This window comes from Marmota marmota, unplaced genomic scaffold, assembly GCF_001458135.2.
Source record: "Marmota marmota marmota unplaced genomic scaffold, marMar, whole genome shotgun sequence".
NCBI lineage: Eukaryota > Metazoa > Chordata > Mammalia > Rodentia > Sciuridae > Marmota > Marmota marmota.
The window spans coordinates 14,128,845-14,146,303 of record NW_025999968.1 but is presented as its reverse complement, the minus strand read 5'-3'; the positions used below and the strand labels follow the sequence as shown (position 1 = coordinate 14,146,303).

The 17,459-nt window shown below is 34.3% G+C and overlaps 1 protein-coding gene across 5 annotated transcripts in view; it reads right to left on the bottom strand.

Moving 5' to 3' along the window:
* Cblb (Cbl proto-oncogene B) overlaps window positions 1-17,459 on the bottom strand; it is a 203,276-nt gene that overhangs the window by 10,949 nt on the left and 174,868 nt on the right. For 3 of the 5 annotated variants that reach the window (XM_015478558.2, XM_015478560.2, XM_048803376.1), the window contains exons 15-18: window positions 16,977-17,074; window positions 16,729-16,860; window positions 13,755-13,895; window positions 5,177-5,296 (exon numbers count right to left, since the gene is read on the bottom strand). In XM_015478558.2, the coding sequence (XP_015334044.1) occupies window positions 5,177-5,296; window positions 13,755-13,895; window positions 16,729-16,860; window positions 16,977-17,074 (491 nt within the window). The remainder of the gene's footprint in view (window positions 1-5,176; window positions 5,297-13,754; window positions 13,896-16,728; window positions 16,861-16,976; window positions 17,075-17,459) is intronic. The other 2 variants (XM_015478561.2, XM_048803377.1) reach the window with 1 other exon arrangement.

The following is a 17,459-nucleotide window of genomic DNA, read 5'->3' as shown; positions in this document are numbered from 1 at the left end:
AACAAATAATAAAAAAAATGAGCGAATGATCTGAGTGGCTACTTCTCAAAAGTAGAAATACAAATGGCCACCAAGTATATTAAAAATATTTGGTATTATTAGCCATCACAGAAATCCAAATCAGAACTATGATGAGATACATGTCACTCCAGTTAGATGGAAAATTATCAAACAACAAACAAAAATAACAGGAGAGGAGAATGTAGAAAATGAACTTTTCAATACCACTGGTGAGAATGCAAACTAGTACAGCTATTATGGAGAATAGTATAGAGGTTCCTCAAAAAACTAAAAATAGAACTCCCATGACCAAGTTGTCCCACTCCTGGGTATATAGTCAAAGTAAATGGAATCAGCATACCAAAGAGACACCAACAGACTTATGTTTATGGCAGTACTATTCACAATAGCTAAGATATGGAATTAGCCTAGGTACCCAGCAACAGATGAATGGATAAAAAAACTGTTCTCTCTCTCTCACACACACACACACACACACACAATTTGAGTATTATTCATCCATAAAGAAGAATGAAAATCTGTCATTTGCAGCAAAATGAATGGAACTGGAAGGTACTGTTAAGTGAAATAAGTCAAACAGAAAGACAAGTACTTCACATTCACTCACAAGTGAAAACAACAACAAAAAAGATCTTAAGTAAAATAGGGATAACTAGAATTGGGAAAGGGTGGGAATGAGGCGAAAACAGGATGTTGAATTTGATCAGTACACTGCACATATGGAAATGTCACAATGAATCCCATTAATATATATAGAGAACCTGTCTATATGGCTGTTCATGATGATAGTATTTTTGAACTCCAATGAAAATGAGAGCATATCAAAACAAGTTCAAGAAAAGTTAGGGCCAAAGGATATAAAGAGTACATCTTCCTGGAGTACTCAAAGATGTGAGGACATTAATATGCTTTAGTTACTGAAATACAAATGTACCAAGGAGTGAAGTGTAGGGCTTGCATGAATTTTTGTAATGAAACAGACTTGGAAGCCATTTTTTGCAGGCAGCTGTCTACTTTTAGCTAACACTTGTATTGTTCACAGTTAACACTTGTTTGGGGGAAGAAAGGTTTGAAAAGCCCTGGTTTAAGAGTAAATCTTGGTTCAGTTTTCTTTGTTTGAACATTTGGAAAAGCAAAGAGAAAAGCTTTGAATGACACAGGAAATAGCCTGATGTAAAACATGGCTGGAAATCTACCTAGAATGATTTTTCTAGGTCATGCATACTAGATAGGAGCAGCATGATCCTCAAAGAACTAAAAATTGGTTCTTGTAGGATGAACAAAAAACAACCACAGGTGCTAAAATGGTGTGTGACCCTCCAAAGAATCCATAGCACATGGAGATCAAGCATGTCAGTGGCATTGAACTTTATTTATTGTGGGGGCAGGGAATAATCAGGAAAAACAAATTTCCACATATTCCTCTTACACAGACTGTGGTGTAAAAAAAAAAGTCAGTCCCACTTGTGGGTATCTACATAATCTACAGATAGGAGTCGATGGAACTTCCACTTCAGTGGTGTTCTTATTTCTTCCTTCATTATCTAAACTTTGCCCTGTCCCCATATTTTGAAAGATGTGTCTAAGAAGCAAATGCTACTATATGGACTAATTACATTTTTCATTTTCTACTTGTTATACTAAGTCCTGTTTAGCCATAACTATCAACCCAGTTTCTGTGTTTCTAGACAAAAGCCAAGGTCTTTAATGTCTTAGCTTTCTTCCATAAAAAGTTAGGGTTTCTGTTAGACTTTTAAAATACTAAAGTAATGTTTGACAGCACATAAAAATGATAAACTATCATACAATAATTTAAATGACATTTATTAAAAAATTAATGATGTGGTAAGATATTTATGATACTATGTTAAATGTAATTGAGATAGAATTGCCATATTGAGTATGATCTTAGCTATGTAAAAATGTGCATGAACAGAACATTAGAAAAGAGTGCTCCAAAATAGAAATAACGCTGCTTATTGATGATAGGTTTATAAGTGACTACTTTTTCCTACTGATTTTTTTGTAATTCCATTTTATGTCCCAATGTACATGTACTACTTTTATAATTCATAAAATGATCACCAAAATGAAATAGACTCAGACCTCCTCTGTTAGTCTTATAGATCTGAGCTGCTCACAGTGACAGATTTTGCTAATGTTGAAAGTACTAGAAGCACGTAGGCTTTTCTAAGGTCATATGAAAATGACCAGAATCCAGGTTTTGAAATCACTGTACAGTTCTATCCCCTGTGTGAAGTGAAGCCATGATTTCCAGTTGAGATCTTTGCAAAGATGACTACAAAATATTGTGGTAATATAAAATTTACATTACATCCTTCAGTTTTCTTTTAATCTAGTAAAGGAAATATAGTATTAAAATTAATTCTTTTTATAATGAGATCTCCTATGAGATATTTGTCAATGAGATATTTCATTGGTTACAAACATAATTAATACATGTTGCATAAAATTCTAACATCATTTTCAAGTGAAACATTGAACTTCCTTGTAAATACTAATGCTATGAAAAATCATCAAGGTTAATTTTGCAGTTCAGCACAAGAACTATAGATTTTTTTAAAGAATTCAAACTCTATAGCAAAATATAAGAAAAAGGCAAACTAAACATTTTGTAAAAAGTTTAACAGAGATATGGCTATATGTGAATAATACACCCATGTAAAAGTAGCAAAAAATTTGCCCCATATATATTATATGTGAATTTAATACTGGTTAGTTAAATATATCATAAACATAATCAGAATAAGATTTATGTGTTTAAATATAAATAGTTAACTTTAAAAATCTTGAAGAAAATTATAAAATATTTTCTCTGGGAAGAATAAACATTTGGAAGGCTCTTTTGTACATGTAGACATGCATGTTTGTGCACACATTATATTTAGATAAGACAAAGATATTTTTATATTAATGAAACTATATTTTGGAATTCTTTAGAAATATTCTTCACAGAAACATATCCATAAATAAGTTGTTATGAATTATTTAGCTACCTATAAAAGATAATCAAAATTGAATTTATAAAGTGCAACAATCACACCAGAATCCTCATTTTAAAAGAGACTTTGGTAAAAACAGATTAGTTACTACAAAGTAAGGCAACTGGAATCCTGAGAGCACATAGCATCCTCTCATCCAGTCTCAGGTTGTGATTGGAAAGACTTAATTCAGAGAGCCAGCACAGGCTCTGTGCTTGTATGAAATGTATCAGTGGACAGCCAGATAGCCCAGTGAGCTGCATGTGTGCAAACACAAGTTGGAAATCAAGTTTTTTTATTTTCTTTTGTGTTTGTAAAGACAGTTTATAGAGCAGGTTGAAATATTTGTTGTTATAGCTATATGAGGCCCTCAGAGTAATCATCAGTACTATTTTTATTGCTTAGGCAAAAACTAGATCAGGCTTCTTCTAAATGGCTATGTGGGGATATTTCAGCAAGGTTTTTGTTACTCAAAGTTCTTCCTGAAATTCTTAGTGTAATGCTAATTGGGTTTTGTATCCCTGGAAATCATACATGTGAGTGCTGTTTTTCTGGGCTCCACAACACTCATATAATATAAAGAAAACAGTAAAGTAACTGTGAAAATAACACTGTGGCCACAATTCTTTCCACAACTTGAGTATGTTTCAATCCGGAGTTGGTGGTGCTGAAAATGTCATTTTAAATCAGTCGTGGTAGTTTTCTCAAAATTGTATCTTAATGTTATTTCCTTAAAGGATTTGCTTTTTCTTTTATATGATATCATCTCTCTTTGATTTTAATGACTTATTATCAAATCTGTCATTTTAAATGGAACTATAGGCCTCGCATGGATATACCTGAAACCTGAGAAAGTAAAATAAACTGGTAAGAGAACATGAAAGGTTAGTAACATTTTTCTATGTTATCCTGAATTATATGCAAAAGTTAAAACTTGGAAAACTATAGAGGGAATTCTGCATACCTCATGTGTGATCATCTACCCACTCATATATGTACCCATCCATCCATCCATCCATCCATCCATCCATCCATTCGTCCTTCAGTTATCTACCCATCACTTATCTATCCACCCAAGAAACATGTGCTGGGAATGCTTCTGGATATCTGGGGCTACAGCAGTGCTATGGACTGAATGTTCATGTCCACTAAAGTCTTTATGGTGATTATGTACTAAAGGTGGAGCCTCCCTGAAAGGAATTAATGTCCCCATAAGAGACCCCAGAGCATTCCTTTGCTATTGCTAGGACACAAGGAAAAGATGGTCACCTATATAAGAGGAAGAAAGCCCTTTCCAGACAACAAACACCAATACCTTGATTTTGGACTTCCCAGTCTCCAGAAAAGTGAGAAATAAGTTTGATTTTTAAGCTACCTTCATCTACAGTATTCAGGTACAGTAGCTCTAGCTAAGGCAAGCAACGGACCAAATAACATGCCTATCTTCGAAGTGTACTTTAGCAGAGAAGACAAACAATAGGCAAGCATGGAAAGAATAATGCAACTTCAGGTAGTGACAGGTACTATGAAGCAAAGGGGACATAGAGCGACTACAGAATATGGGGGTGCTACTGGGATACAATAGACAGGGAAGGCCTCCTAGGAGGCAAAGCAGCAGGGCTTTGTTACTGATGGTATGAGTATAATCTGTATTCTCCAAAATGGAATATACTGGGACTTCATGGCTAGCAGTGGAACACTGCACAGGAGCTATAAAACAAACTATGAGAACTAACAGCTTATTGAATAATACTGCTTGGTGCTAGTATTAATTCTAAAGAAAATTCTGCCTTAATGGATAAATGAGAGAACATGGTATTTCAATGTACAAAGAGATTTTCCCCACTTCCCTGATCTGATAAGGCAAAACAAAAGTTAAAGAATGAATGAATCTTGAATTGAAGAAAGTGGCTTTACTGAGTGATCAAAGACGATATTAAGTCTGATTTTTTCTCTTTTCCCCGAGGCTGTTCTGTGAGCATTCCTTTCATAATGCAAGCTTTATAAGCAAAATACAAAGATGATAAGAATAAAATACTTTTTTGGACAGGCAGTGCTCATTAAATTATATAAAGAAAAGAAAGGCACTCTGAAAAGCAAAAAAGCACCATATAAACTTAAGATATTGTTATTACGATTATTAGCCAACCCACCTGAAGATGAAGGAAGCTGATCATAGTCCTGTGATGTTCTGTTGGATTTGACAGTTTCTCCTGGTAATCTCCTTGCAGGAGGCAAAGGAACTTGGCCGCTTGCTGGATCCAAAAAGGGATCTTAGAAGTAAAGACAATTTTGAAATTAGAAGGATGACTTCTATCAACTGGCTGAAGAAAAAAACCCAGAAAATTTCTATAAAGACTACAGCTTATAAAAAAAAAAATCAGAAAACTAATCTCATGACTAATACTATCTATTTTCTACTCTGCCAATGTATTTTCTACTTTATATATCACTTGCTCAAATATGTCATCCCATTTATTTCTGGATAATAAAGGATACAATTTTTTTATTTACACTTTGCAGATCTCTTAGTTAATTGTAAAATTGTTGATGATGCAAACTGCTTCTGATTTTTAATTTCTATCCCAATCTGTCCTTTACAATGAATGGAAGTTGTTCAAAAGAACAAGTGGAAGAAAATCGGATTATAAAATTGCCTTTAACAATATTTTCAAATCACTTAATCTCTCTAAGCATTAGGTAGACAAAATCGATAAAACAGACCTGAAATTTGAGATCTGTGGGGATTAAATGAATTCACGTATGTAATTCTTCTGTACATATCAGGTGCTTTTATTAACAATGATATATTGGACATCCTACGCTCAAATCAGTATTGTTAGTTGGTTCACTGAACAATAAGTCCAATTATGAAAAAACAATATGCCATTGATAACATTTTTAAATATACATTAACATTTGTTTAATTAAAAAAAAACACTGACAATCAGAGACAGGGCATCTAAATTGTGAAAAATATAAATTGTAGATTCTGTAAAGATTATTATTATTCCTTCTGACTACATTTAGTAGTTGGAATGAAGGGGAGAAAGAGATTTTTCAGTATTGTTACATTAAATCATTAAAAATATAAATTTAGTTTTATATGGACTTTGATCCTTAGAACTGACTCCTTTTTCCAGTAGATGATCGTTATCTCTGTAATCTTTGGCTCACTAATAATTTACCTGGCTATCACATACAACTCAGATTCCTCTTACATTATCTTTTTTCTGTTGGCAGTATCTCCAAAGGGACCACAGGTTCCTCTGAGGGCAGGGATCCTGTCTTATGCATGCTGTTTAAATTATATCCCCTAACTCGGAGAGCATCTACTTGGCAAATAGTTGTCTTAATATTTTCCTTTAATTACAAAAAATAAATCCACACAGATTTGGATTATTCATAAATCAAACAGTAAAACTTGAATTGCTAACATAAAACAAAATTGTAAATATTAAGAGTAAATTTTATTTTGTTAACTTCGAGTTTGACATTAATAACATATAGAAATATGACTATTCAAAAAGAAAATACATACTTAGATCAGCTATCTGTATAGTAAGTTGTGACTAGACAATGTAAGTCAGGATTCAAAGCCATTAATTTATTAAAACCCTTTTGGAATAAAAAATTATCACTGGCTTTGTTGGGAACTTTTTGACTTTAAGAAGGTTACTTTGCTTGCTTTCATTGATTTCAAGATTAAAATAATTTCCAGATTTTGAGCTTTCAATATTGAGTCAGTAGTTCAGCCTCACTAATTCTGCCAAAACATTTTAGGAAGGAATGAGAAGATGAATCAAAATCCATGTGATAAATGTTGATATTCTGGTTGTTATAGAAACCCAAACATGGGGTTTCTGAATAAATTTGGAAATATCCCAAATATTTAGATTTACATAGTCAATAAAATGTACTTTAAGTTCTTGTACACTCTGAATGCTGTTGATAAAACATAAGTTAGAGGAAAGATTATATTTTACAGTACATACAACTGCTTATTTCTTTACGGGTAGTTTATAATTTTATCTGATACAATTTTATGTTACATATGATGTACTTATGTTATTTCTAGTTATCTGAGACTAGTAAGTAAAATTTGGATATAATTCAGCACCACAAATACATGATTAAAACATAGCTACACTATGCTGCTCTATTAATTTTACTTAAAAAAGAACTAGATGCAAAAAAGTTACCATAAATAGCAAAAATACTTATGATTCAGTTCTGAATCACCACTCTGTTCTGTCTTGCTTCACACCAAGCTTGCTGTTGGTTAGGTACAGGGTAAATAGGGCTCCTGTGGGAGGTTACAAAGCTGGAAGCATTCAGGCTTCAAGTGGAAGGACACTATATACACCACAATCACTACACAGTCTAACAGCTACTAGCTGTGCTCTGATAAGGACATTGTGAAAAGCAATAAAGCTTTCCCAAAACAAATTCTTCAAAAAGTAACTAAAGTCATGTTTAATATTTCAAATTTAGGATTAAAACATACAAATTAAAAGTACCATAGCCAATGTATCGTTTATATGATAATAAGTGTTTGATCCTCATTGTATGTATTCATTTATCAATCTATTGTAAAAAGTAAAGTTCTTCTGCTTGTGATTTTTATAGCATGGTAATACAAAATTGAAAACTTAATATTTGGAGATTATAAAAAACTAAAGAAAAAATGGGAGAAAAAGGTTTGGTAACTAAGGAAAGAGTTTGCATGAATCAAAATTATTGTTGTGTAAGAATATTTAACATCATTAATGATGCAAATAACATTAAGAAGTTTGTAAGTAGAATATACTATGAAATAAATTTGATATAAATATGAACTTACACATGCATGGGCCAAAAAAAAAAAAAAATGGAAGAAAACCTATCAATGATTCTTTGGGAGAATACAGGATGAAACTTTTAATTTTTTTTTTTTCATCTGAAAAACTTCCAAATATTTACTAAAGAGTAGAAAAAGAACCAAATAAAACTGAACAGTTAAAACAATAGAACATTCCCTTTGTGCCTATCCATAATCTGGAAGATTTATCAGTTAACTCCCAAATTTTGAAAGAATATAACCAATGTAGAATCTAATTATTGGGAGGAACCTGAAGAACCATTTAGTTAAAACAAAGTTCTTCCTCTTGCTGCCCTTACTCTTCATCTCATGTTCATAAAATCTCCAAAATGTAGTGATCTGGCCACTGAAATCCTCTATTGTTTGTGAAACCACAGCCCCTGAGCTATCATAATTCTGGATAATTTAGAAGACTTCTTCTTATGATGAATGAAAATTTCATTGTCAACACTTCTTACTTGTGAGGTGAAATGAAAGAAACATAATCCTTCTTTAACAGATACTGTAATTGCAGACAATTCTAATATATACTCAAGGTCTGGGTTAAACAGCCTTAGTTCCTTCAAGGCACTATAGTTTCCTGGGGTGGTATGAATTTCCTTTGTGGTCCTGATGGCAGTTCTTTGGAAATTCCCTAGCACAGTGTTTCTAAAACATGAGCCTGCATCAGAAAATGCCAAGGGCTTGTGAAAACACATATCGCTGGGTATTACTCCCAGAGTTTCTGATTAAGTAAAAGTCCTAAATTTTCATTTTAAAGCAATTTCCCAGGAGATGCCGATGCTGCTGATCTGGAAACCATGGTCTGAGATTTTGCCCTTCTATTCCTTTAATCTGTCGACATCTGAATGCAGTGGTCTCCACATAGGGTGAATGCCATGAAGATCTGCTCCTCTGACTTGAATTCTGTCAGTGCAAACCCCAAATGCCATGAGTTCCCTGGGCAGCTACATATAATAGTGCTTCATAAAAGTTATAGTTAACAATACCCCCAGATCCTTTCAGTAACTATTGCTAATGATCCAATTGTTTTTTTTTTTTTTTTTGGTGTCTTAGTCAGCTTTTTATTGCTTTGACAAAATACTTGAGGAAATAAACTTAAAGAAGGAACGATTTATTTTGGCTCAAGTTTTCAAAGGTCATTTGGCCATATGGCAATCTGCCATATGCTGCCTTATAGGATATTCTTTCTACCAGCATCCAATAATACCCCAGGCTGGCAACAAAGCCAGCACATGGCCTTTGGGAACATGGTAGATCCAAACCATAACATTCATCAAGCCAGACTAAAAGAAAAGAGAAAGCAAATAAATAACAGGGGCTATGTGAAAAATTATAAGAGAAAAAAGCAAAGAAACTATTAAAACACAGTAAAGATTGTGTAATTATTGATTGTCAAAAAGGTAATCTGAAATTTAATCTAGAAAATATAAATGAAATTCTGAAATACTACAAATGATTAGATGTGCTCCAAAAGAAATTTTAGAACTCAAGTTAATCAATATGAGAAATTCAGCTACTAAAAATTAGATTAACAAGCAAAATTAGTTTATTTTTTATTTTTTTTTCTAATTTTTTTATTGTTGGCTGTTCAAAACATTACATAGTTCTTGATATATCATATTTCACACTTTGATTCAAGTGGGTTATGAGCTCCCATTTTTACCCCATATACAGATTGCAGAATCACATCAGTTACACATCCATTGATTTACATATTGCCATACTAGTGTCTGTTGTGTTCTGCTGCCTTTCCTATCCTCTACTATCTCCCCTCCCCTCCCCTCCCCTCTTCTCTCTCTGCCCCCTCTACTGACATTCATTTGTCCCCCTTGTATTATTTTTCCCTTTCCCCTCACTTCCTCTTGTATGTACTTTTGTATAACCCTGAGGGTCTCCTTCCATTTCCATGCAATTTCCCTTCTCTCTCCCTTTCCCTCCCACCTCTCATCCCTGTTTAATGTTAATCTTCTTCTCATGCTCTTCGTCCCTACTCTGTTCTTAGTTACTCTCCTTATATCAAAGAAGACATTTGGCATTTGTTTTTTAGGGATTGGCTAGCTTCACTTAGCATAATCTGCTCTAATGCCATCCATTTCCCTGTAAATTCTATGATTTTGTCATTTTTTAATGCAGAGTAATACTCCATTGTGTATAAATGCCACATTTTTTTTATCCATTCATCTATTGAAGGGCATCTAGGTTGGTTCCACAGTCTTGCTATTGTGAATTGTGCTGCTATGAACATCGATGTAGCAGTGTCCCTGTAGCATGCTCTTTTTAGGTCTTTAGGGAATAGACCGAGAAGGGGAATAGCTGGGTCAAATGGTGGCTCCATTCCCAGCTTTCCAAGAAATCTCCATACTGCTTTCCAAATTGGCTGCACCAATTTGCAGTCCCACCAGCAATGTACAAGTGTACCCTTTTCCCCACATCCTCGCCAGCACTTGTTGTTGTTTGACTTCATAATGGCTGCCAATCTAACTGGAGTGAGATGGTATCTTAGGGTTGTTTTGATTTGCATTTCTCTGACTGCTAGAGATGGTGAGCATTTTTTCATGTACTTGTTGATTGATTGTATGTCCTCCTCTGAGAAGTGTCTGTTCAGGTCCTTGACCCATTTGTTGATTGGGTTGTTTTTTTGTATTTTACCTATGTAACTACATTTGAGTCCCAAAAGAAAACAAAACCTTCAATAAAATCAATTTTGCGGGCTGGGGATACGGCTCAAGCGGTAGCGCACTCGCCTGGCATGCGTGCGGCCCGGGTTTGATCCTCAGCACCACATACAAACAAAGATGTGTCCGCCGAAAACTAAGAAATAAATATTTAAAAATTCTCTCTCTCTCTCTCTCTCTAAAAAAAAAAATAAATAAATTTTGCTTGCTTTTAGAGTTAAATTGTGACTTAAAAAGACTAAATAAAGGACTTCCAAAAAGATTACAGAGGAGAAAGTAAAAGAGAGGGGTGTAAGGCCTTCTGAATATATTGTATACTTTGCACACTGCACAAACACTGGGTAAAGGGTATGAGCAAGACTTAACAACTGGCCTTGTCTTACTCCTCAAGCACAGGGCTCTGGCATAAAGTGGCAGGAGGGGCACCTATTCCAACCCACCAGCACAAAGGAATACTTTTCAATCATACAGAAGAAAGTACATACATTCTAGCAGAAGCCTGGGGTTTGGATACAGAACATTGTGAGGCTTTTGTTGAAGACTCTGGGCTTTGTTAAGGTATGACTGGCCTGTCCAGAATAGATGGCTCATGTACAGCAGAGGGGCATTACTACTTTGCCAAAAGAAATCTTGTATGTCTAAAATAGAAAACAGATAAAAGAAGAACCAGAGTCACTCCCCTGCGTGGCTTCCCCTCCCTGATCCTGAGGGAGTCATGAGGTGCCACTGGAGAAACAACTGGAATCTGAGAATTGCAAACTCTAGATAAGGCTGGAAAGCTGGACTCAAGTCCACTGTGCAGGGCATGCTGAACAAGGAAGTGAGCTCGATTAGGAGTTTAATGTATCACAAGAAAACCCAACCTCTTTTTCTAAGGCAACCATCCCATGCCTTTAATTAGGGAAAACTATTTTCTCAAGGAAACCAAATCTCAATAATTCTTAAGAACCATTTATCTTTATACTGAACCATGACTACATAGATTGAGCAGTGAAAATGACAGCAGTAAAATTTACCTAGGGTTAAAGATTGGCAATAACACCTTTGTCGACCTTTTATGATTCTAAAACTACGGACTTGAGCTTTAGCTCCACAGAGTATTCTTTCACTATGTTCAATTCTTAGGTGTGGCTCTGCTGTTAAGACTCTCCTACTATAATTTTTTGTTAGTACAATTCCTTAAATATTTTGAAAAATACTCAAATGTTTACTAGCCAAAAGAAACATTTATGTTCTGTGATTCTGTGTAAAATAACAAAAAATCCCCTTGGAAAAGGAGAATTGATACACGTGGCTTTATATTGAATAAAAATAACCATCACCATGGAGTTCATGAAAGATATAGTACAGACTAAAAATCTGTCATGTTAATGATATAAAAGGTTGAAAAAGGAAAAAAAAGTTTCAATATTTTTCTGAGAATTACGAATATCAGGATATGTTAGTATTATTGGGAATAGATTCAGAATACTTCCATATAAGATGGGGACAAGAATACTGAAAGGCTCAAGTGATACTATCACCTTATCCCCATGTGAGCCTCAGGCTGTGTTAGGCACAGCTGCTGCTGAGCTCTCAGGCAGCCAAGCAAAAGCAAAACAGGCACATATACAAATGATTTACATTTTATTAAATACAGGTGATATTTTCAATTTGAAGTATTTTGTGTATTTATTTATTTATTTTTAAATAATACTTTGGTACCAGGGATTGAATCCAGGGGCACTTAACCACTGAGCCACATCCCCAGTCCTTTTTATTTTGAGGCAGGGACTTGCTAAATCGCCTAGGGCCTCGCTAAGCTGCTAAAGCTGGCTTTGAACTTGTAATCTTCTTCCTTTAGCCTCCCAAGTTGCCACCATGCCTGGCTGAAGTACTAATTTATTTTAGTGATTAATCTTGAAATGTGGTTTATGAAGATTTTATACAAATTACAATGAACATTGTAATTAGAACAAAGAATTAAAATATTTAACAATTAATTCTTCTGATACAGGAAAAAGTACATTTTACTAAATAATGTAAAATGTTCGTTTCTAGTTTCTGGAAAGCTTTACATTAAAAGAAACCACATTGAACTTCATCCACTGGGACTTAAGTCACATCCAGAAAAGGTGATTGGTATGTTGTAGGAACCTAGCCAGATTATGCAGAACTAACTTAGTTACATGAATGCTTAACTAAGATTTAGAATGACAATTTAAAAAATAATTATAAAGTTCATATATTAAAAAAAAAGATTTGAATAAGTGTAAGTGAAAAAAAGCAGCAACATGTTTCAGTGTTTTACTTAACTACAGGAGTAAATGACTAACCAGTCATCCATATTTTCTGCTTGGACCAGAGCGGTTAGGACACTTGCTTTTTAGGAGCATCCACTGAATCTATAAGCTCCCCGAGGACAGGAGGCATCTATCACAGTGGATGACTCTATATTTACTAATGAAAAATGAAACAGAATTATTCTGGAAAAATAAACCACTTTCCCATTGAGGTATGCAAGAGTAACCGAAGAGTAAACTGAGAACTTTTTAAAAACTTTCCATGATCTATCTAATTCTTATGTTTTGAATAAAATCATCACATTAAGGAATATCTTGTAAAATTTTAAAACTCATAGGGGGGAAAAAGCATTATGCTGGGAATAGGCAGAACTTAAATTTTCAGCCCCTGAATATGAGCTTAATCACTAAGTCATTCTAATGTTTTGTTTTGTTTTTTTTTGTTTTTTGGTACTGGGGATTGAACCCAAGGGTACTTTACCACTGAATTATCTCCCCAGTTCTTTTTATTTTTTTATTTTGAGACAGGGTCTCAAAAAGTTGCTGAGGCTGGTCTCAAACTTGCAATGCTCTTGCCTCAGCATTCCAAGTTGCTGGAAATACAGGCATATGCCACCATGCCATGTCTTTTTGTAACCCCCAAATAAATAAAGTTATTATTTGTATTGGATGAACTCTATAGCACTATTTCTAAATTCTATGATACCTTGTTGTTCTTCCCATCTTTGTACTTTTTTTGGCATTGAATCAACTGATAAAACCATTCCATTGCTACTTTTACCACCAAGGAGTTTTTCTGCTTGGGTAGTAGACACTTAGGAATCAATAACACAATATGTATTTGATAGTATGATCTTAGAAATATTTTTGCTTTAAGTGAGAAGTTTCATTTGGCTTTTTTCCCTCTTACCTGAAGGAAGAAGAAAAAGGTCCTGTCCTGAGGATGGCCGGCTACTGGAGCCAGGAGGTTTTGAATGCTCAATGAGACTATGCCTCGCAGGAGGTGGAGGAGGTGGGAGGGATGGGGGGAGGGCATCAAAAGCATCTTCACCTGCATTTGAAGAAAGGTCAATATCAACAGCAGAACTTCATTAATCAAAACACAGTGTCAAGCAAAAGCAAAGATTGATTTTCTCTTGCTGTTTATAAAGAACTTCACTTGCAAGGTTTATCCAGCAGTTCACTTTGATAATGGGATCTAATTATTTTGTGGGAGTGTTTGGAAACAGATACACACATTCAAATATACCCATGCAAACTTTTCCAACCTCCCAGGTCCTTATTACAAGCAATACTGTAGGTTAAAAAACAGCTCATGATTATTTTGTAAGCTTTGTAGTGTTAGGAAAGTGGAACTTGGAACTAAAAATTATTATCAATCACACCATCAAAATAATTCTATGCAACAAAAACAATTTACAACCTTTAATTAGAAAATCATACCATGCACATAAAATTTAATGCCACAGATTAGATTATTTCATAAACTTTGTTCCAATGATTTTTAACTAATTTCAACTAATATTCCAAATATTTGATTAACTGCTGTTATATACAGAAAATGCAGCTGGAAGAGAGAATCATAATATTTTTAATTTAACTGCTGTCTCTAGAATAGTTAAATATGGATCTCCCTTTTAAGGTCTGAAGGATTACTTACATCTTTTTTAGTTGTCAGTTTTAAGAAGTATAGAATATTACAATATGGTTTTATTTCTACTTATTTTTCCCTATCACACCTTCCTACTCTACTTATATTTCCCCTTATTTTGACTCTTCAAGAAAATTGAATTGTACTATATAGTTTTTCTAAAGCTACCTCAAATACTTTCTAAGATAGGGTACATATATATACATACAGCTTCCAATAATAAAATTCATAGGTATTTATGTTGAATGACTTAAACATAAAGACATATTTTTTAAAAAAGTTTTACCATTCACTGAGTCTGCCTTGAAAAATTATTCAGAATATTTTCTTAGATCATCAAAAATGGGCACAGTGGCACATGCCAGCAACTTGGGAGGCTGAGGCAGAAGAATCACAAGTTCAAAGCCAGCCTCAGCAACTGAGTGAGGCCTTAAGCAAAATAAAGAAATAGAAAGGACTAGAAATGTGGCTTAGTGGTTAAGCGCACCTGGGCTCAATCCCTAGTACCAAATAAATAAATTTATTTAAAGGTATGGGAGAGACAGCATTGTTATTGCAATCTTTAGCAGTGACACCGTCATATTCAAATTCTTTTTCAACTACTAAATATAACATACCATACTAGGCAAACTGAGTGATATGAAGATTAAAAGTATAAACCTCTTGTCTCAAGGAGTTTAGATTCCACAAAAGGAGGTAAAAAATGGTCAAAATGGCATGATTCACAGGTAAAAATGGTTTGTCCCGTAAGAGAGATATATGTACTAGAAGAGAGGAGAGAAAAATGTAGACTAGTGGCACTCAGTTAAATGCTGAAGAACAGGAAACATGCAATATCAGAGGGCTCAAAAACATTTATTCATGAAATTCAAAGATGGGGTCTTCTAAGCAGAGTGAATACTAGGAACAAAGAATGAAAAGCCCAACAAAGCTAGAGGGAGGCTGAGGTCAAAAGACAGGTCGCAGCACCTGCGTTCTCTAATAAGGCAGTAATTGTCCTCATATGGCTATTTAATTTTAAATTAACAAAATTCAGTTACACAATCTCAAACATGCTCATATATAGACCCCTTAAATCTCCACAGAAAGTTCTACTGGACAGTGCTGATCTAGGTCATGAAGACTGGGGTCAAGTGTCAAAAACAGTGTATAGGAAGAAGTAGAAGGAAGAAAAAAATATATAGGTAAAAAAGTTAGGAGGCTCTAGTAATGACTATGGGTGAGAATGAAGCCCTGAATTACAGAGGGAACAGGAATAAAAGACATTGCCACTGTTTGAAAACACTGTTTAATGACATTCCAGAGAAAAGAGAAGGTTCCTTTCATATTTCTGGTGGCCTAACAGTCATTTCAGAGAATCTTATTATTTTTTATGTTATGGTGAAACTTGTTATTTTGAATCTGTAATGTCATCCTCAAAAATTAGGGTGAAAAATCTTCCTCCCTCTAATTAAAGAAATTACTGCTAATTTCAACATACACACACACCTTGGTGCACCTCCACCTATATTCACACAGATACACTCTAGTGTGTTTCCTTATAATTTGACACAAAGAAATTAAAATTCCTTATGTTGTAGTTGTAATAGAATAAAACAGATTTATTCTTAGTTTTCTACAAACAAATACATAATTTTCCATAATTTTATTAGTGTAAGTGGGACTGGATCATTTCATACTAAAATAAAGATAAGTACACCTGAAGAAAATATCAACATTTCAAATCATCACTTAAAAGTACTAGAACACAAGGACATAAAGGGCAAATAATGCTCTTTTGTTTTTAGCTTGTATTTAGGAGAAAGACTGCGAGATAAAACACTGTTCATGGCCAGCTCTTATATCATCTCTTTCCCCACTTTTTTTTTTAAGTTTTAAAAGAACTACATAGTAGGATCTAGTTCTGAAAAAATCCAGACTTATTGCTTTGCTCTGATTACAAAAGTGATACATTATTATAGAAAATTCACATACAAAAAATTTTAAATGTTATCACCTGGAATTTCACAATTTAACTTAAAACCATCTTCTATTCTATTATTTTACTCATCTGAATGAAGTAATGGTCACATGAACTTGGGAGCTACCATCACCTAGAGAACCCATTCAGGCTAATTTCAGGCTAGTTCACAACCCAATGAGTCTGCATTAGGTTGAACTCTGAATTCTAATAATGCAGAGATGGGGCGAAAAGGTGGGAGGGGTCATTTAAAAATTTTTTTAAAGTTTCAACCTAATGGAGGGATGAGAAGATCATAATCAGAGGGCGTCCTGTTGAGTGAAGAACCATGCTTTGGATTGTCCCGAGTTGGAGGCCTGGCAGGTGGTAATGGCACTGGATCAGAGGCTGACTCAAAAACATCTCCTAGAGGATAACACAAAACCTTAATGTATTTTCAGTACAGTAAGGGAATGGAATTTTGCCTTTAAATTCTGACTATTAAGGTATAGATTGCAAAGTAGAATGTATTCTATACATACCCTTTAAATATATGCCTAAGTCAGGGATGTTTGATTTCTTCACCTCTGAAGATGTACCATGTGTTCCATTCAGGATACAATGGCCATTATCACAAGACCTAAAGCAGAGATAGGAGGACAAAATTATATAAGGATTTCAGAGTTCCTTTAAAAATCACTGGGGTCTGGTAGAGGGAACTAGTACTCCTGTTCATATAAAGTTTGAAACTAAATATATTGTCTTTTTTGGAAAAAGCATCAATGTTGGTATATACAGCCCACAAAAGAAGGACAATTATTAAACTTGCAGTAATTCCATTAAAATTCCAAATGTATATTCAAAGACCTAAGCCTAATACTACTTCACTACTGTTGTGAACAGGCTCTCTGATGCTGTGGAAAAATGACTTAAGTGTTGAGTATACAGTAAGTAATTTTAATCTGAGTGTACGTAAAAGTTAATAATCACTACAAAAGATTGTCTGTGGTTAGTATTGATACTTT